General features: G+C 45.5%; 1 protein-coding gene across 26 annotated transcripts in view; it reads left to right on the plus strand.

The window, feature by feature from the left end:
* The window catches only part of PML (PML nuclear body scaffold), a 59,252-nt gene that overhangs the window by 13,547 nt on the left and 25,247 nt on the right, over positions 1 to 20,458 (plus strand). For all 26 annotated transcript variants that reach the window (XR_010151331.1, XR_010151332.1, XR_010151333.1 and 23 more), the window contains exons 3-4: positions 14,602 to 15,188; positions 16,637 to 16,707. Coding sequence is in view for 22 of the 26 variants with exons in the window: in XM_009429008.4 (XP_009427283.1) it covers positions 14,602 to 15,188; positions 16,637 to 16,707 (658 nt within the window). In the remaining 4 variants the exon portion in view is untranslated. The remainder of the gene's footprint in view (positions 1 to 14,601; positions 15,189 to 16,636; positions 16,708 to 20,458) is intronic.

Consider the following 20,458-nt stretch of genomic DNA (forward strand, 5'->3'; position numbering starts at 1 on the left):
GGAACTGCAATAGAAGGTTGATGTGAGGGCAGGCACTAGAAGGGTGAGTTGGGGTCAGATGTGGCAGGCTTGGAAGGAGTCAGGACTCTATGCTACAATTTCCAGAACACTCAGTGTTCTCAGCTTTCTCCTTTGTCATGCCTTCATACCACCTAATCTTCTCACCAGTGACTATCCTCTGGAAGACAATGGGAATGGGACCCTGTGGAGGGCTCTGTTGAAAACCCATTGATGGGGCCGGGCGTGGTGGCTCATGCCTGTAATCCCAGCACTTTGGGAGGCTGAGGTGGGCGGATCACGAGGTCAGGAGATCGAGACCATCCTGGCTAACATGGTGAAACCCCGTCTCTACTAAAAATACAAAAAAATTAGCCGGGCGTGGTGGCGGGTGCCTGTAGTCCCAGCTACTTAGGAGGCTGAGGCGGGAGAATGGCGTGAACCCAGGAGGCGGAGCTTGCAGTGAGCCAAGATTGCGCCGATGCACTCCAGCCTGGGTGACAGAGCGAGACTGTGTCTCAAAAAAAAAAAAAAAAAAAAAAGGAAAACCCATTGATGGGCATTGAGGAGTGGTGGGATGATCAGAGCCTCTCTCTGCACTCTGGTACTTTGACAAGAGTGGGCAAGTTTGGGAACAGGGAGATCAGTATTTCTTTGGCTGCATACTTATTTATATTTCACCCCATTCCACGGAGAATTTGAGGGGATTTATCACCAGATGTGGGATACTTATCCAATAGAAACTGAAGCAAAGAATCTGAACAAGGGAAAGGGAGCCTCATGAGTACACTAGGTCTTAGGTCCAGGTGGGGGTGAGGCCTGCAAGAATGCAGAGATGGAGGGGTGTGGAAACGGCTGTGGTCCCACACTGCCAGCACTTGCCTGACCAGACATTCTCAGGAGTGCTTCCACCCAAGCATGGTGTGGGTCTAGGGCTGCAGGTGGAGCTAAGTCCTGTCTGCGTCTGGGTGTCAGATCCTAAAATTTGCTGGATGGAGTGGGGGAATTAATCCAGCTGAAAGAGCTTGAATTATCATTGAATGGAGGAAACAAAAGGCCTATTAATCAAGTTTAAGAGGTGTGATTGAAGGATTGGCACCTATCCCTGCTTGGTGCTCTCTTGGTGCCCTCTGTGAAGTTAGCGGTAAATTGCATTTTATTGGGGATTGATATTATTGGGATTGCTTCCTGGCCTGCAAGGAGCATTACATGGGCAGAAGAAAGGCTGCTGCCAGGGGTTGGGCAACATGATGAAAGATGTGGACAATAAATGACCCATTTCCTAGTTTTTCTATGAACTTATCTTGAAGGTAGATTTATAGAATAATATGTGGATAAAAGGGGTTTTCCTCCTGGTCTCCTTTGATGTTTTGGAGAAAGAAGCAAGGACTTTATTTATTTATTTGTTTATTTTTGAGACAGTGTCTTGATCTGACACCCAGGCTGGAGTGCAGTGGCACAGTCATGGCTTGCGGCAGCCTCAACCTCCCAGGTTCAAGTGATCCTCCTACCTTAGCCTTCCTAGTTTGTAGAGACGAGTTTTCACCATGTTGCCCAGGTTGGTCTCGAACTCCTGGGCTCCACCCACCTCGGCTTCTCAAAGTGCTGCGATTACAGGCTTGAGCCACCACGCCCAGCCAGAAGCAGGGAATTTAAAGCAGCGCAAGCCAAGATCAGGATTAGGGCTGGTGCTCCGGTCTCACTTCTCCTGAAGGCCAATCTCCTCTACTTTCTGCAGCTATGGGAGTGGGCTTTGCTATTCAGGGATGGAGGCCTGGGACATTTTAGAACAATTTGGGTTTTTTAGTTTTGTTTTTTTGAGACAGGGACTTGCTCTGTCACCCAGGCTAGAGTGCAGTGTGCGATTATAGCTTACTGAAGCCTTGACCTCCCAGGCCCAAGTTATCCTCCCACCTCAGACCCCCAAGTATAATAGCTGGGACTACAGACATGCACCACCATGCCCAGCTAATTTTTTTTTTTTTTTTTTTTTTTTTTTTTTTGTAGAGATGGGCTTTCATTATGTTCCCTAGGCTGGTCTCAAACTACTGAGCTCAGGCAATCCACCTGCCTGGGCCTCCCAAAGTGCTGGGATTACAGGCGTGAACCACTGTGCCCAGGCTTTAGAACAATTTTTAACAAGGCTTGAAATTAATAAGCTTTTGGCATAGTGGTGCACGCCTGTAGTCCCAGCTACTAGGGAGACTGAGGTGGGAGGATCACTTGAGCCTCAGAGGTTGAGGCTGCAGTAAGCCATAATCATGCCACTGCACTCCAGCCTGGGCAACAGAGCGAGGCCTTGTCTCTAAAAAAAAAAAAAGAAAGAAATTAACAAGCTTTTCTCATTGATTGCTAACTGATAAAATTAAAAACTGTTAATAGAACCACCGCCAGCCAGCCAGACAGCCATTGAGCAATCACTTATTGAGCATTTATTTCATGACTGGTGTTATGATAGCTATTGCCAGATGAAAAAGAATGCCTGCCTTCGAAGCTTGAATTTGTGGAGAGTTTCAGCCTATGGATAAGTTGCATGTGTGTGCAGACTTGTACTCTATGGCAAGAACCCAGAGGTCCCAGAAGACACGTTCAGATCAAGTGCTGTGGCAGTTTTAAGAAGGGAAAACTTGTATTTATGTGGGAGGGTCAGGGAAACCCTGATATTTTAGCATTTGGGCTACACCTTGAAGGGTTTATTTGTCTCTATAAGTTGCATCTAAAACAAACTGTATAAATTAGTGACTTTTTTTAGTTAGTAGCTTAAGCAAAAGCTGGATTGATGGCTGATGTAAGTGAATAGGGGTCAAGCTGGCCTCTGACCTGACCAATTAGATATTCAGATTGTGTCACCAGGAGGTACTTTCTCTGTATTTCTTGTGACCTGGCTTTCTTCCAAGACTGGTCCATTCATAGAAGGGTTTACTCCTCATGGGTGCCAGATGATTGCAACAGCTCCAGAGGTTACACCCTCAGCCCCAAATTCAAGGGGAAAAGAGTGTGAATCTCTCCCAGCATTCCAAGCTAAATCTCAGTGTGTCTTTGATTGGGTCAGGTTCCTCTCCCTGCAAGGGTGGCTCAGGCTAGGGGGGTTCTCAGATTAGCGTAAGCCTGAGTCATATGCTCCCCCAAAGCTCATGGACTGAGAACAGGAATGTGTGGCTACCTAAAGGCAAAGTCCAGTTTCATATTGGTACAAGAAGAAAGAAGAATGTGCCTTTAATACATCTTAGAAAAAATGTCCAATAGCCACCGTAAATGAAAGCAAAGAAGAAAAAAACACTCCAGGTATATGGAAGGCAGTGGAACAGAAACTGAAACGCAGGGGACAGGTTTGAAGCCAGCCTCAAGTGAAACACCCTGACCCCTTGGTGCCTGGGTAAACTCTTTTCAATAGAAAGCCATCCTTTTCCAACCAGGTTAGGGAATGGGCTGTTCAGGCTGCATGTAACCTTTCCTGTTGACGAAGTAGAGAACTATCCTGCCATTTGAGATGTTTTTCCTGTGCTATTCTCCTAATTCCCACACCCTCCTGTAAGATTATCAGGAAGAGAGAACTGTTCCCTTTGTACAAACAAGGCGAGAGGCCAGAGAGTTAACAGGAGCTTCCCAAAAGGGAGAGCTTGCCAGAGCCGGGGCCAGAACAGGATGCAGGGTTTCCTGATTGCAGAATGGGTGCCCCTTTCCTACTCCTGCTGGACTCTACATTCAGGCAGCCCACAGCTAATGACTGCACTGAGTTGCAAAAAGAATTCTAAACGTTATTTCTTAAGAATTTAGAGTGTATCTTAAGTAAGCATGCAATTTAAGCAATGTTGAACTTAATTTTCCCTTTTACAGAAGGTAAAGAAACTAAAGTGAAATTAGACTTGCTGAACTTCAAAGAAATAATTCTTCATCTTAAAATATTTTCCTAAAAGGTCCCTCTAAGATTAAGAAAAAAAACCCCAAGACATTAAGAGGTTGGAGCCATTTTGTTTTTTGAAACAGAGTCTCGCTCTGTTGCCCAGGCTGGAGTGCAATGGCGCAATCTTGGCTCACTGCAACCTCCGCCTCCCGGGTTCAAGCAATTCTCCTGCCTCAGCATCCCGAGTAGCTGGGATTACAAGCACCTGCCACCACTCCTGGCTAATTTTTGTGTTTTTAGTAGAGACAGGGTTTCACCACCTTGGCCAGGCTGGTCTTGAACTCCTGACCTCATGATCCACCCACCTTGGCCTCCCAAAGTGCTGGGATTACAGGCGTGAGCCACCGTGCCTGGCCATTTTTTTGTATTTTTAGTAGAGATGGGGTTTCGCCATGTTGGCCAGGCTGGTCTCGAACTCCTGATTTCAGGTAATCCACCCACCTGGGCCTCCCAAAGTGCTTGGATTACAGGCAGAAGCCACCATGCCCAGCCTCATATCGTTTGTTTTTAATGAAATGCTTCTATTTTACATGGTAGTAACTGAGTCTCTGCAATGAAAGATCAAGATGGTTGGCTTCCATCCTTCTAGTTTTGGTTCCATGTCAATAGGACTGTAAGGTTCACCACTGGTCTTTTTACTTTAACATCACTTTTCCCAAGTTTTGTATTTTGATTGAGCTCTTAATTGGATAGATATTATCAATAAGCAATTTTTTTTTTCCAAGAAGGACTTTTTTGTTCTGAATTCCTTGAGTCTCTTGGTGTTGAGAATGTCTTTGGGTTACTCTGATACTTGAATAATATCTCGGCTGGGTATAATATTCTTAGGTCACAATCACTTTCACAATTTTGTAGACACTGCTGCATTATCTTCCAGCATCAAATGTTCATTAGGACAGCTCTGGGGTCAAACTGACTTGCTTTTTCTGTCTTTATGCCTAAAGATATTTTTTATTCTTGAAACTTATTAATTTAACCAAGCTGTCTTGGTGTTTAACATTTTGTATCAAATTATTCTGGAACCTAGCATGCTCCTTCAATCTAAAAATTATCTTTATTTCAATTGCTTAAATTACTTCTCCTCCATCTTCCTTTTCTTCCTTCTCATTTTCTTCTTTTTCTTGCTCTTTTACCAATAGTATCGCAATTTGTAATTTATTAACTTTAGGTGTGTTCAGTTTAGTAATATAATAGTACTACTACCATTTAGGGTGGGGGAACTTATTTACTTAATGACTTAATGAATGAGTAACAAAGATTAGAACCACCATATACATTCACTTGATACATATTTTTATAAAAGTGCTTGAGAATATCAGAATTATTTATGTCACACAAGGAGTTACTGCCTGTTTTCTGTGTCACCAGATTCTATTAACATTTAATGATTACCTTTACTCTTTGAATTTTGAATTTTGTAACAAATTCCTGCTGTGGCTTATTTTGCAATTTGGTTATGTTCTGCCAAAGCTGTAACAGTAGGTGAGGTGTTTCAAATTTGGCATGACTGAATAGAAGAGCTGCCCGTTCTCACCATATGTTACTCAACTCATATATTGCTATGTTATTTTTACCTTACTCATCAAATTATCTTTTCTCTTATACATGGCTTTAATTAATTGATTATTTTAGGTATTTCCATCTCTGGACATTTCATGTACTGAAAATAGATCAGATTTAAATAAAATAGCTTTATAATCAGTATTTATGTGATAAACTCTGTATTATTTCTTGCAACATTTACCGGCATGTAAATCCAAATTGAATATTGGTTAATGTTCAGCAATATTCAATACTATATAATTGTAGTGTATTGTTATGAAAGTCAATGAATTTCCCCCCATGATGTACTTTGTTCCAAAATTTGAATCTCCTTTAATAACATATAACACATAAGATGCTTAAAAAATTTATCACTGCTGACACTATTTGGCTTGTACTTATGACAGGCATACTGACCATCACCTCAGCATATGAGGATAACCATATTTTAGAAATACCATGCTGGTGGCACTGGGGAGAGCTGATTGGAGCTGGAGAGACCAGAGGCAGGGAGGCCTCTTAGGACATCGTGCTCAAGGAGATAAGCAATAATTGAGGCAAGAACAGAGGCAGTAGCAATGGGAACTGCTGGGACAGGTTTAGGAGCCAGCATTCTGCCTTAATCATCTTTACACCCTTGCCGCATGCCTAGACCTAGTTGGTACTTAGTAATTTTGGGGGGGTTTTTTTGAGATAGAGTCTCGCTCTGCCTCCCAGGCGGGAGCGCAGTGGCGTGATCTCAGCTCACTGCAACCTCTGCCTCCTGGGTTCAAGTGATTCTCTTACCCTCAGCCTCCCGAGTAGCTGGGATTACAGGTGCCCGCCACCACACTCAGCTAATTTTTGTATTTTTATTAGAGATGGGAGGCCGAGGTGGGTGGATCACAAGGTCAGGAGTTCGAGACGAGCCTGACCAATATGGTGAAAACCCGTCTCTACTAAAAATACAAAAATTAGCTGGGCGTGGTGGCAGGTGCCTATAGTCCCAGCTACTCAGTAGGCTGAGGCAGGAGAATCGCTTGAACCTGGAAGGCAGAGGTTGCAGTGAGCCGAGATCATGCCACTGCACTCTAGCCTGGGTGGCAGAGCGAGACTCTTTCTCAAAAAAAAAAAAAAAAAAAAAAGAAATCGTTGAAGCCATAGAGGACAGGGAGGCATCCAGGAGTGGCCATTGAATGGTGGTGCCATTCCCCACCATAAAGATGGCAGGAGAAACAGGGAACCCACGTGGCAGTGTACCCGCCGCCTGTTGAATGAGTGACATGATCCAGGGGAACACTGCCCACTATGGATACACCAGCCATATGCCTTGGGAGCAGGTACCTGTGTAGAAAAGAGTGGAGAAGAAAAAGCACAAACTTTCTCCTCCCCATTCCTGGGTGTGGCACCAGCATCAGACAGGAGTTCAAACAGTGCTTCCTTTCACTGCTTTCCTTGCTGCTTTTCTATTCTGGTATCTTCTTCTCCAAGACCTCAGGCTTTCCCCTCTCCAACACTACCTTCTCAGCCAATAAATCACTGGAGGGGAGGTCCATAGGAATAATGCATTCACTCTCTTCAAATATCCCAGGCTCTAGAATTACCCATCTCCTCTCCTGGTTTCAGAAATCTTGTTTTTTCAATGGTGAGATAGCAGGAAACTGATCTGGTAAAATGCATTCATACTACTGTATAAATGATTGATGGATCCTTTTAACTGTAGTTACTTGAATTTCCAAAAGAGCTCTCTTTTACCACTCTACCAAAGTGAAAGTGCCAAGTTGCTGCATGGAAATGGGACAGGTAGAGGAGAGTTTTTGGTCACCATTCAGGCAAGCCAGGTGGTACCAGCTCTCCTTCACTGGTCCTATTTCATAACATTTTTGCTTCTTGCATTTTAGAGCTACCAGTTTCCTAGAACAGCAGAAGTAGCATGCTCCCCTGGCCCAACCAACAGGTGCGGCTATAGTGGCCTATCTGTACTGGGAAGGGGACACCCCAAATCTGACATTGACAGGTTCACCCAACAGCAGGGATGTCCTGTGCCATGTGTAATACCCCCTCTTCTTTCATAGCTCCAGAATGTCCAATGACTACATAGCACTGTGCTGAGTCCTTCACATACAGCAGCCTGTCTTTGTGCTTGTAACAGCCTATAAGGGAAGCATTATTACTCCCATTCTACAGGTGGGGAAATTAAGACTCAGAGAGAAAAGGTAATTTGCTCAAGGCCTTGTAGCTAGAAATTTGGAAGAGCTAACACATACCACTCTTGGCATGGCAGTTTAGACATGGACAGCTTTAGGATGGGGAGACTGAGAACCCAGGAAACACGTTGAGGCTTCTATTAAAATACACTACTCGGCCAGGCGAGGTGGCTCACGCCTGTAATCCCAGCAATTTGGGAGGCGGAGGTGGGCAGATCATGAGGTCAAGAGATTGAGACCATCCTGGCCAACATGGTGAAACCCTGTCTCTACTAAAAATACAAAAATTAGCTGAGTGTGGTGGTGCATGCCTATAGTCCCAGCTACTCGGGAGGCTGAGGCAGGAGAATCGCTTGAACCCAGGAGGCAGAGGTTGCAATGAGCCGAGATTGCCCCACTTTACTCCAGCCTGGCAACAGAGCGAGACTCCATCTCAAAATAAATAAATAAATAATAAAAATAAATAAATAAAATAAAATACACTACTCAGGAGGCTGAGGTGAGAAGATCACATGAGCCCAGGAATTCAAGTCCAGCCTGGGCAACATAGCAAGACCCTGTCTCTGAAAAAAAAATTAACAGTGTGGCAATTTCACTGAAGAATCATAAAGGGATAAATGAAACAATACATCCCAGAGACGAGAAAGAGCTTTGTTGTAATACCTAGATGGGATGTTCTTTGAGTGTTCCCCATTGCTTCCTATTTAAAGTCCAAACTCCTTTACTTAGAATTGATTATAGAAAGTTTAGGAAAATCTAAATAGGTGAAAAGGAGGGACGAGAGAAAGAGGAAATTACTATCACTCTAGACCTTTTCCTTTCCTTTTTGCTATCTCTGTGATCATCTAAAACAAAATGCACAACATTTAGTGTTGTATAACTTGCTTTTCTTATAAATAGTCATGAAGATCTTTCAAAAAATATATAGTTTTGAATTTTTTAGGCAGTGGCATCTTTTTTTTTTTTTTTTTTTTTTGAGATGGAGTCTCGCTCTGTCGCCCAGGCTGGAGTGCAGTGGTGCGATCTTGGCTCACTGCAAGCTCCGCCTCCCGGGTTCATACCATTCTCCTGCCTCAGCCTCCTGAGTGGCTGGGACTACAGGCACATGCCACCATGCCCGGCCAATTTTTTGTATTTTTTAGTAGAGATGGGGTTTCACCATGTTAGCCAGGATGGTCTCGATCTCCTGACCTCGTGATCCACCCGCCTCGGCCTCCCAAAGTGCTGGGATTACAGGCGTGAGCCGCCGCGCCCGGCCGGGCAGTGGCATCTATTGATTGTATGGTTTCTTTCATTTCTTCAGTAATTATAGTGTCTTTACTATGGTGAGAGTAAATAGTCCACTATGTTTTCTCCTTCGAGATGTAATTTTACACATTTAACTTTGTGATTCATTGGAAGCATATATGGGTATGAAACAAGAAGCAAGGCTCTAACTTCATTCCTGCCCCCTACCCTCCTCCCTAGCCAATTTCTCTGATTCCAATTGTTGAAAACCCCTTTAATGTCCATCAGTTTGGGATGCTGGCTGGGCGCAGTGGCTCACGCCTGTGATCCCAGCACTTTGGGAGGCAGGGGCTGGCGGATCACCTGAGGTCAGGAGATCGAGACCAGCCTGGCCGGCATGGTGAAACCCTGTCTCTACTGAAAATACAAAAGAATTAGCCAGGTGTGGTGGCGTACACCTGTAGTTCCGGCTGCTTGGGAGGCTGAGGCAGGAGAATCGCTTGAACCCAGGAGGTGGAAGTTGCAATGAGTTGAGATCACGCCACTGCACTCCAGCTTGGGTGACACAGTGAGACTCTCTCAAAAAGAAAAAAGAGAAAAAGATGGGTTGCTTTCTTTGTTATATAAAATATTACATTTCTATAGATGCCAGGGACTACATCAGGCCTATCTGGTCTGTTCTACTGATCCTTCTCTTGACTCTTGAACTAGTACCATATTCTCTTAATAATGGCATTTCTATAATGTGTTATCCCTTCCTTACACTGATTCCTCAAACATTTCTTAGCAGCTGGTCATAGTGGCTTAGGCCTGAAATCCCAGCACTTTTGGGGCCAAGGTGGAAGGATGACTTGAGCCCAGGAGTTTGAGACCAGCCTGGGCAAAATGTTGAGACTCTGTCTCTATAAAATTAAAAATTTTTTTCTTAGCTATTTTATCTGTTTGTTCCTTCATATGAAATTTAGAAACCTAGCCAGGCATGGTGGCTCACGCCTGTAATCCCAGCACTTCTGGGAGGCTGAGGCGGGTGGATCACCTGAGATCAGGAGTTCGAGACCAACCTGGCCAACATGGTGAAACCCCAGCTCTACTAAAAATACAAAAAAAATTAGCCAGGCATGGTGGCTCACACCTGTAGTCCCAGCTACTTGGGAGGCTGAGGCACAAGAATCACTTGAACCAGGGAGGCAGAGATTGCAGTGAGCCAAGATTGTGCCACTGCACTCCAGCCTGGGCAACAGAGTGAGACTCAGTCTCAAAAAAAAAAAAAAAAAAAAAGAAAAAGAAAGAAAAGAAATTTAGAATACTTTGGTTAAGTTTCAAAAATAATTTAAATTGCCTTAAACCTGTTTATTAACTCAAGGAGAATTAATAATCTTATAATATTTAGTCTTATCTCTTAGTAGGTTTTTGTCATTTTCTAGGTATTTTGTACCTTCTTTTTTTTAATTTAAAAAAAGTTTTTTAGAGATGGAGTTCTTGCTGAGTTGCCCAGGCTGGCCTGGAACTCCTGGGTGTAAGCAATCCTCTCACCACAGCCTCCCTAGTAGCTGGGACTATAGGCACACAATCATGGCTTTGTAGAATTTTTTAAATAGCTGCTGTGAATGGGAAGATGGATTTTTTCCCATATTTCTTCTCATTTGCTTTGCTAAGATAGAATTATGCTATTTTTCTTTCTTAATTATTATGTAATCTAGCCACTTTGGTGAGCAATTTCTTATTAAGTTAGTGGTGTTTTTGCTTATTGTTTTGAGTATTCCAGAAGCAAATAGATGTTATTTTGCCTTTCTGAAGATACAGTTAAGTCTGGGTTCTTGTCATGGAGCGCTTCTGGGCAGTTTCCCACTTCACCTCTGCCTCCTCCAAAGTGCCAAGCACGCAGCAGGTACTCAGTGAGTGTCCTCTGAATGAAGGTAAAGGAACCGCTTGGCTAAGAAGGTCATTCCTGGCCCTGGGTGGCAGCCCTTTGATTCAGGGTCTGCACCTCAGTCTTACCAGAGGGCTGGGGGCTTTTAGACCCAGGTGTCTGATTCAGGCTAGCCACCTCACAGACACTTGCCGCCCATTTCCATCTGGAGGGAAAGCAGGGGCCAGTCACCCTAGGGAGACCCCATTCAGGACAAAAGAAGCTTAGAAAAAGGACCCAGCGGAGGCTATGGCCATCCAGAACGTCTTGCTCTCTATCCAGCCAGGCTGCCTGAGGCGTGCCCTTCCAGGCTTGGAACCCTGTCTCCAAGGAAGGGGATCCAACATCAGACACAGCCCCTCTCCCCAAGTGTCCAAGATCCAAAGGGGGAAAATAACAACTGTTTCTTATTCTCTTCCCTTTATTCCTATACCCTATAGAATTGCCCACATTTATTAGTATTCTGTTTTTTAATTTCAAAAAAAGGAATACATTCATACATTCACAAGGCTCAAACATAATCTAAAAAGGTATGCAGTGAATGTCTTACTCTACCCTCATTCCACCCATCCCATAGCCACTTTTATTAATTTGCATGTCCTTTTAATATTTATTTATTCAAATACAATCAACTATGAAGATATTCTTATTTTTCCCCATTCTTACACAAAAGGTAGCATCTGATACACACATTTCTGCACCTTGATTTCTAACTTAAAATATATATCATAATAATACAAATAGTTAGCATTTATTGAACACTCATTGTATGCCAGTCATTTTTCAAACTTTTATCCATATATTAACTCATTTAATCCTTCCAGTACTCCTATTATTAACCTCATTTCTCCATGGAGAATTTTCCTTATCAGTATATAAAGAGCTTCCTCAATGGCTTACAGCTACATAGTATTCCGTTGTATGGGTGGATCATAATTTATGTAACTAATTGCCTTGTGAGGGACACGTGGGTGGCTTCTAATTCTTTGCTATTGTGGACTGTGCTGCAGTGAATATATTGTATGGATATCATCTTGTTATGTGTAGAGATAGAGCTGCAGAGCAGATCCAAAGAAAGAGGATTGCTGGGTTAAATGCATTTGTAATTCTGATGGGTATTGCCAAATTGCCTTCTGTAGAGTTATTAGTTCTTTTCATAATTGCTTAGTATTTCTAATTAAACATAGCATTGATGAGCACTATGTATCAGTCTGGCTGGCTAGTAGGCTCTCTGTTGGTGGCTCCAGAACAAGTTGATCTCAACGTAGTCCCAGATGAGACCCTTTCTTCTGGCCTCAGGTGGGCTGACTTATTCCTTTTTTTTTTTTTTTGAGATGGAGTCTTGCTCTGTTGGCCAGGCTGGAGTATAGTGGTGCAATTTTGGCTTACTGTAACCTCCACCTCCTGGGTTCAAGCAGTTCTCCCACCTCGGCCTCCCAAGTTGCTGGGATTACAGGCGCACACCACCAAGACTTATTCTTATCACTGCCGGTGAGAGTAAATTACAGCAATATTTCTGGGGAACTAACAGTATTTTCCCTGGTAATATTTGAAGAAGCAGCCTTGTAATGGTTAAGAACATGGACTCTAAGCTGGACTGCCTGGGTTTTTATATTTTCTTTTGTGGCTGTAACAAATTACCACAAATTTAGGGGCTTAAAACAATGTAAATGTATTCCCTTATGGTTCTGGAGGTAAGAAGTCTGAAACAGGTCTCACTGAGGTATATAAAGGTGTCAGCAGGCTTTGCTCCTTTGGGAGGCTCTCAGGGAGAATGTTTTCTTGCCTTTCCCAGCTTCTAGAGGCTGCCCACATTCCTTGGTGCATGGCCCCTTTCTGTCTTCAAAGCCGGCAACATCACATCTCCTCTCATTCTCCTGCCTCCCTGCCCTTTCCTTTGTAAGGATTCACGTGATTACGTTGAACCCACCCAGATAATCTAGAATAATCTCTTTATCTCAAGGTCCTTAATTGAATAACACCTGCAAAGACCCTTTTGCCATAGTAAGGTGACATATTCACAGGTCTCAGGAATTTGCACGTGGACATCTTTAGAGGCCACTATTCTGCTACTACAGTTTGCATCTAGACTCTACCACTTACTAATCGTGTGATCTTGAACAAATTATTTTGCCTCTTGCACCAGTTTTCTCATCCTTAAAATGGGGATAATAATGGTATCTATTCCACTGGATTGTCAGGAGGATTGAATGAGTAAATATTTGCCAATGCTTATAATAGTGTCTGAGACACAATAAATGCTATGGAAGTATCTGCTAGCTAAAATATATTAACCAGGCCAGGCACGGTGGCTCACACCTGTAATCCCAGCACTTTGGGAGGCCGAGGCGGGTGGATCACCTGAGGTCAGGAGTTCAAGACCAGCCTGACCAACATGGAGAAACCCCGTCTCTACTAAAAATACAAAATTAGCCGGGGTGGTGGCGCATGCTTGTAATCCCAGCTACTCGGGAGGCTGAGGCAGGAGAATTGCTTGAACCCAGGAGGCAGAGGTTGCGGTGAGCTGAGATGGTGCCATTGCACTCCAGCCTGGACAACAAGAGCGAAACTCCGTCTCAAAAAAAAAAAAATAACCAAATAAAAATATTAAAATACAAACACTTTGATCTAGCAAGCCTATATTTATAATCTATTTCATAGGAACAAAAGCTTCCATGATTAGGCTATATAACTTGGATATTACTAAAGTGTTGTCCATATTGGCACCAAAAGAAAAAAAAAGGAAAGGAAAATGAAAGAAAGAAAATGCACAAACAGGAAATTACCTGAATGCCAGCAAAACGACAGTGACTGAATCAACTGTGGCCCATCTGGGATATACCAGAGCTATTAAAGAGAATACATCTGATCTGTGCCTATGCACCTAGAGGAATGCTCTGAGTGAAAGTTCGTTGAGAGGAGGAAGTTCAAAGTAATTATATGACTTGATTTCTTTCTTTCTTTTTTTTTGAGACGGAGTTTTGCTCTTGTTGCCCAGGCTGGAGTGCAATGGCACCATCTGGGCTCACCGCAACCTCCGCCTCCCGGGTTCAAGCAATTCTCCTGCCTCAGCCTCCTGAGTAGCTGGGATTACAGGCATGCGGCACCACACCCGGCTAATTTTGTATTTTTAGTAGAGACGGGGTTTCTCCATGTTGGTCAGGCAGGTCTTGAACTCCCGACCTCAGGTGATCCACCCGCCCCGGCCTCCCAAAGTGCTGGAATTACAGGCGTGAGCCACCGCGCCCGGCCGATTTCTTTCTTTCTTTCTTTCTTTTTTTTTTTTTTGAACAAACATCAGCCCCCAAAATTGTTGTAGATATCTAGGTCAATCATTTAACATGTTCTGTTTCTTCCTCTGGGAAATATGTATAACGATAATTCTCACTCAAGGGGCTCTTGCAAAGGTTAAGTGGCATGGCTGACATGTGTCAAGTCTGTACCATCCTGCAAGCAGCAGCCCAGTCTGGCATTTGTGTAAGGCGGTTTCAGTGGAGAGATGTGTGGAAGGGTGCACCCCACGATGCTCACCTGGTGCTTCCTCGGTGGGGAAGGGAAATTCAGAAGTGGTGGAAAGAGATGATTGTCGTTTCGTATATCTTTGTATTGTTTCCCGGATGTTGAAATTGTTACTGTAGTAACTTTTTATACTCATGTGTTATTGGTAGTTTGGATACTATCACCATAACCACAAACACTGAATTAGGAAAAGCAGAAACCTAGAAACATGCCATGATTCAAAGTCTGGTATTTTTGGAAGAGGAATTTAATAACGAACGTTTTAAGAGGAAAAAGTCAGGAGAGTCCTAACCCAGGCCAACCTTGTGTGTCCACAGCATCTACTGCCGAGGATGTTCCAAGCCGCTGTGCTGCTCGTGCGCGCTCCTTGACAGCAGCCACAGTGAGCTCAAGTGTGACATCAGCGCAGAGATCCAGCAGCGACAGGAGGAGCTGGACGCCATGACGCAGGCGCTGCAGGAGCAGGATAGTGCCTTTGGCGCGGTTCACGCGCAGATGCACGCGGCCGTCGGCCAGCTGGGCCGCGCGCGTGCCGAGACCGAGGAGCTGATCCGCGAGCGCGTGCGCCAGGTGGTAGCTCACGTGCGGGCTCAGGAGCGCGAGCTGCTGGAGGCGGTGGACGCGCGGTACCAACGCGACTACGAGGAGATGGCCAGTCGGCTGGGCCGCCTGGATGCTGTGCTGCAGCGCATCCGCACGGGCAGCGCGCTGGTGCAGAGGATGAAGTGCTACGCCTCGGACCAGGAGGTGCTGGACATGCACGGTTTCCTGCGCCAGGCGCTCTGCCGCCTGCGCCAGGAGGAGCCCCAGAGCCTGCAAGCTGCCGTGCGCACCGACGGCTTCGGCTTCGACGAGTTCAAGGTGCGCCTGCAGGACCTCAGCTCTTGCATCACCCAGGGGAAAGGTAAGCACGCACGCCACCTTCCTGGGCGGCCTGTGCCTCTGCTGCACCCTAGGGAAGGCGAGTCAGAAGAGATCATCTCCATTTGACAGAAAAGAAAACTGGGTGTTTATTCAGTCTTTGGGGGTTGGTAAGGTCTTAGGTTCCAGGGCACAGGATAAGGGGGAGATGAGGCCCTGACAAAGGGCTGCAGCCACCCAGAGGGGACACGTTTTACTAATTTACAAGACTCTGTGGATTGACCTAGCGATGACTCATGGGGAACACGTGAAAGTTGAAAAACTGCAAAGCTGAGAATCAGACCCAGTATCATTTTGGCGCCAGAGGGACCAACCACTTCAGGAGGTTCTCTTAAGCCACCAGTGTCTCGGAACAGAGAAGTCAATTGGGACCTGGGGTTACAGTAGAAGGGGGCTAAGAAAACCTCCTGGGGATGGTTGGATGCTTACCCAAAACCATACAGTGGCTCGGTGGAGGAGATCCCTTGTCTGCAGGATGACCTGCTGTCTGCCAACCTTTGCGCGCCCTGCCTAGTGTTGGACGCTTGAGAGGTAAGGAGACACAGACTAGTTTCTGATCTCAAGGAGCCAGAGCCACTTCACATAGCTGGAGAATGAGACAGTGCTCAGCTCTGCAATCCAAATCCGGGAGATGTAGCAGCTGTGTATTAGCTGGAACAGGGGGGCTTTCAAAATAAGGGGTAGGGGGAGTGTGCCAGAGAGTCTCCAGGACTCTTTGACTAAATCTCCAAGCTGGAATGTGAGCTCTGAGCAGCTAGTATAGGATGCCCTTACTGGGAAAGGGGAGGGAGGCTACGGAATCTGAAGGCACCTGGGTAGGGTGCCAGTGACAAAGAGCTTATTTACTTCTCCTGGAGCTGGACATGGGTCATGAAGGATAATCTTAGAGGGCCTGGACCTGTGCCTTCTCCACCTAGGTAGTGAATGTCACCCATATTAAGGAAATGACCCCACAGAGTTTACACAGCTTGCCTTGGGTGTTATAACTGGGCAATAGCAGAGAGAAGGGTTATTTTATTCTGAAGCATAAGAGATTTAGATTTAATAAAAACCAGGCTGCAGATAAGGAAGATCATGGAGCTCTCACTATATGTAGAGAGTCAGTGAGCCGGTAGTGATGGCTTTATGATTGTGCACACTTAGCCTTGCTGTTGGCTCAGAGATGGAGAGAGGTGCACTTGGGGTTTGGAGCCAAAAGCAAGCACTCTAATGCCACCTCTCTTTCCCTTCTGGCTGGGTTCCTGCCCACTGCATTCGAGAGAGCTCTCCTTCCAGCTGCCCCTCCAGGGAGTTGTCCAGTGCTGTGGGATGCCCTGGAAAATAGGTATCCTGGAAAAGCAACAGGGACCTCCTCTCTATCACTGTCCCAGGTCAGGATGTCCCTTACCAGCATGTCCTTGACCTGCCTGTGACCTTCTTTGTGTTCTACAGATGCAGCTGTATCCAAGAAAGCCAGCCCAGAGGCTGCCAGCACTCCCAGGGACCCTATTGACGTTGACCTGGTGAGATGGGTTTGAGGTCTGAAGGGGTGGTGGTGGGGCCCAGCAGGTCAGGCAGGTTGTGAGTCCTGCTGTCCCTGTGTGTGCAGGGAGAGTGTCTGAGTGAGGGACAGCAAGTGGCTGGACTGGAAATTTCAGTGAGAGGAAGTAAAGGAAGACATTAAAGAAGGGTTGGCTGGCTAGCTGGCTCTGACTCTAGGCTCCTAAATGCCAAAGTTGCTCTTGATGGGCCATGAGCCAGGTTCAGTGGGGGTTAGATGTGGGGTAGACAGTCGGCCACAGATCAGGGCTGCTGCAGAGGGAATTCCAGCATTAGATGGCATATTAGTGCCTTCCAGCCATGAGAAACTATGGTTGTCAGATGTATGGTTAGATATAGGGTCAGCAGTCCTGAGGGATGTGCAGATGTCCTCTCCCCTTCTACACCCTACCCCCAATGTGTGAGCCTTCTCTTGGAGTCAGAATAGGTGGGCCTTCCCCTGCTCTTTCCCCACAGATGGTTCTTGGAAAGGAATGGGGAATGGTGCCAGGAGTCAGATTTCGATCCCAGTTGCCCGGGTTCTGCTGGTGTGATTCCAGGGCCACCATACATGTAACAAAGCAGAGTGTCTCAGGGTTGGAAGGTATCCATGTCCCATCTAATGCTGGCATTCCTTCTGCAGCACCCCTGACCTGTGGCTGTCCAGCTTTCATGTACACATCTCCAGGGACAGGAAGCTTGCTCATTCTAGAGGCAGCTGCTCCCAACTCTGGCCTGCTCTGACTTAGAAAGTGCTTTTCCAAGTGGAAATGCAGTGGTGTCCCTTTGACTTGCCCCCTTTGGCACTCACAAGTATGGCTCCTTTCCACCAGAATAAGCATCCTCGGTTTCTTCCTGGACTTGGCATCTGGTCTCTTCCCTAGCCTAGTCACTCAGGTTTGCATGCGCCTAGCCTATCAAGGATCTGGCCCAGGACTGGCCAGTCCTTCATGGACAGCAGGTCTTCTGGTGGTGGGTAGGGGCCTAGCTTTTGCCATGGCATGACCCATAGGAGAGAGAGAGTGCTGTAGGTTGAGGCAATCAGGAGAGGCTTCCTGGAAGAGACAGGACTTAAGAGTCTCAGAGTTTTAGAGCCAGGCAAGAGCATGGAGTCTAACCCCCTTTTTTTTACAGAGGACGAAGCTAAGACCCAGAAAGGATGTGACTTACCCAAGGCTACACACAGCAAATTAGGGGCAAGATTAAAAGCTGACTTGTTTTTTGTTTGTTTGTTTGTTTTTTAGACGAAGTCTCGCTCTGTTGTTCAGGCTGGAGTATAGTGGCATGATCTCGGCTCACTGCACCCTCTGCTTCCGGGGTTCAAGCCATTCTCCTGCCTCAGCCTCCCGAGTAGCTGGGACTACAGGCGCGCACCACTACGCCTGGCTAATTTTTGTATTTTTTAGTAGAGACGGGGTTTCATCATATTGGCCAGGCTGGTCTTGAACTCCTGACCTCATGATCTGCCCGCCTCGGCCTCCCAAAGTGCTGGGATTACAGGCGTGAGCCACTGTGCCCGGCCTAAAAGCTGACTCTTAACTGCCTTGGGTACTGCATTCCTGTATACACAACCTCAAGTAAAAAGAGGAATTTTTTAATATATGTGTGCATAATACAATCACATAGTCAGAAATAAAAACATAGAAAGTGATCAATAGTGTCTTACTCCCACTTTAGCCCCCAGTTCTTATGCCCATATAACTATCTTTTAAAAATTTCTTTTGAGACAGTCTTGCTCTGTCACCCAGGCTGGAGTGCAGTGACACAATCTCGGCTCACTGCAACTTCTGCCTCCTGGGTTCAAGCGATTCTCATGCCTCAGCCTCCTGAGTAGCTGGGATTATAGGCACGCACTACCACACCCAGCTAATTTTTTGCATTTTTAGGAGAGATGGGGTTTTGCTATGTTAGCCAGGATACTCTCAAACTCCTGGCCTCAAGTGATCCACCCACCTCAGCCTCCCAAAAGTGCTGGGATTACAGGCATAAGCCACCGTGCCCCACCTCTTTTTTAAATTCTTATATATCCTTCCAGAATGTATGTAATTACAAGCAAATATTATTATAGATATTTGCCTTTTGCATTCTGTGTTTCACAAAGGTAGGATAATACCAGATACACATGGTATCATACCAGAATTCTTATCCTATCAATAGGTAGAGAGCTTCCCGATACCTTTTTGCAGCTGCATAATGGACCATTAAATGGATATGGCAGGCTTTGTTTAGCCAGTTCCTTGTTGCTGCATATTTAGGTTGTTTTGCTATTACAAACAATGCTACAATGGATGATGTTTGCAAATAAATAATATAAAATAATAAGGCCAGGTGTGGTGGCTCACACCTGTAAACCCAGGACCTTGGGACACTGACGCGGGCAGATTGCTTGAGCCCAGGAATTTGAGACCAGCCTCGGCAACATAGTGAGACCCTGTTTCTACAAAAAGTGTAAAAATCAGCCAGGTGTGGTGGCACGTGCCTATAATCCCAGGTACTCAGCAGGCTAAGGTGGGAGGATCACCTAAGCCCAGGGAGTTTGAGGTTGCAGTGAGCTGTGATCACACCACTGCATTGTAGCCTGAGTGACAGAGTGAGACCCTGTCTCAAAAAGCAAACAAACAAATAAAATCAAAATAATAATAGGGAAATGCCCTTGGTCCACAGACTCAGCTGTCTTCCAGGTGCTAGTCATTGGTGAATGAACAACAAGAGAGCCTGCACTGTCTTGTGTGAAGGTCTAGGTATTTTGGGTCTTTGTCTTGATAAAATCAGAATAGACGTGGCCTCTCACTATCAGCTAGGAAGCAGTTTGAACGTGGAGTATCAGAGGGTTGCTCTTTTTGCCAAGCCTCTGGCTTCAGTCCTTGCCTGGGGATGGCAGTGCTGCTGAGGGAAGGAAGTGGGGAACACTGTGAGTGCAAGGACAGGTGAGGCAGGCACAGACGGCTGTCCCAAGGGAAAGTGCTCCATCAGCTGTGCCAGGGGAGAAGCAGCTCTTGGGTCCGTGTTTCTGCCTTAGAAGGCAGGAGTTGGGCATCTAGCTCCAGCGCTCATCCCTCTTGAAACTGCTGGTTTGTTTACTTTCATTGCAACTATATGCCTGGAAGAGATGAAGAGAAAGCTCAACAGGCTTCACTAGGATTGTTTGGGTGGGGTGGCAGCAGCTCAGATATTTTCCCTCCTCTGTTTCTCATAGGCTTTTTGTAATCGTGTTATAATACTTTAATGGAAAAAATAAATTTATTATTTTAAAGCTATAAAAATTATAAATCAGTCATTATGATGTGTTTTTCTCTACTGAGCCCTCTGGTGTGTTCCCTGTTTTATTAACATGGATGGAGGGTGTGTCAGGGAGGTTGGGACAGAGGCAGAGAAGAGGCCAGCCCGGCCTTCGGGGAGTTCGTGGCCTGTCTGGAAAGAGGGTCTTTTACATACCAGCAGTTTGCAGAGCCAGACACAGAACGATAGAGCAGGACCTTTTAAACTCCTTTTTCAAAAAAAAAAAAAAAGTTTAATTTTGGTAAAATACACATAATATAAAATACATCATCTTAACCATTTCAAAATGTTCAGTTCAGTGTACACTAAGTGTACAGTTCTTTAGCATTGAGTACATTCACACTGCTGTGCAGCCATTACCACCACCCGTTTCAGAAGGATTTTCATCTTCCCAAGCTGGAACTCTGTCCCTGTAAAACAGTCACTCCCCATGCTGCCTCCCTCAGCCCTGGTGAC

Source organism: Pan troglodytes, chromosome 16, assembly GCF_028858775.2.
Source record: "Pan troglodytes isolate AG18354 chromosome 16, NHGRI_mPanTro3-v2.0_pri, whole genome shotgun sequence".
Lineage (NCBI taxonomy): Eukaryota > Metazoa > Chordata > Mammalia > Primates > Hominidae > Pan > Pan troglodytes.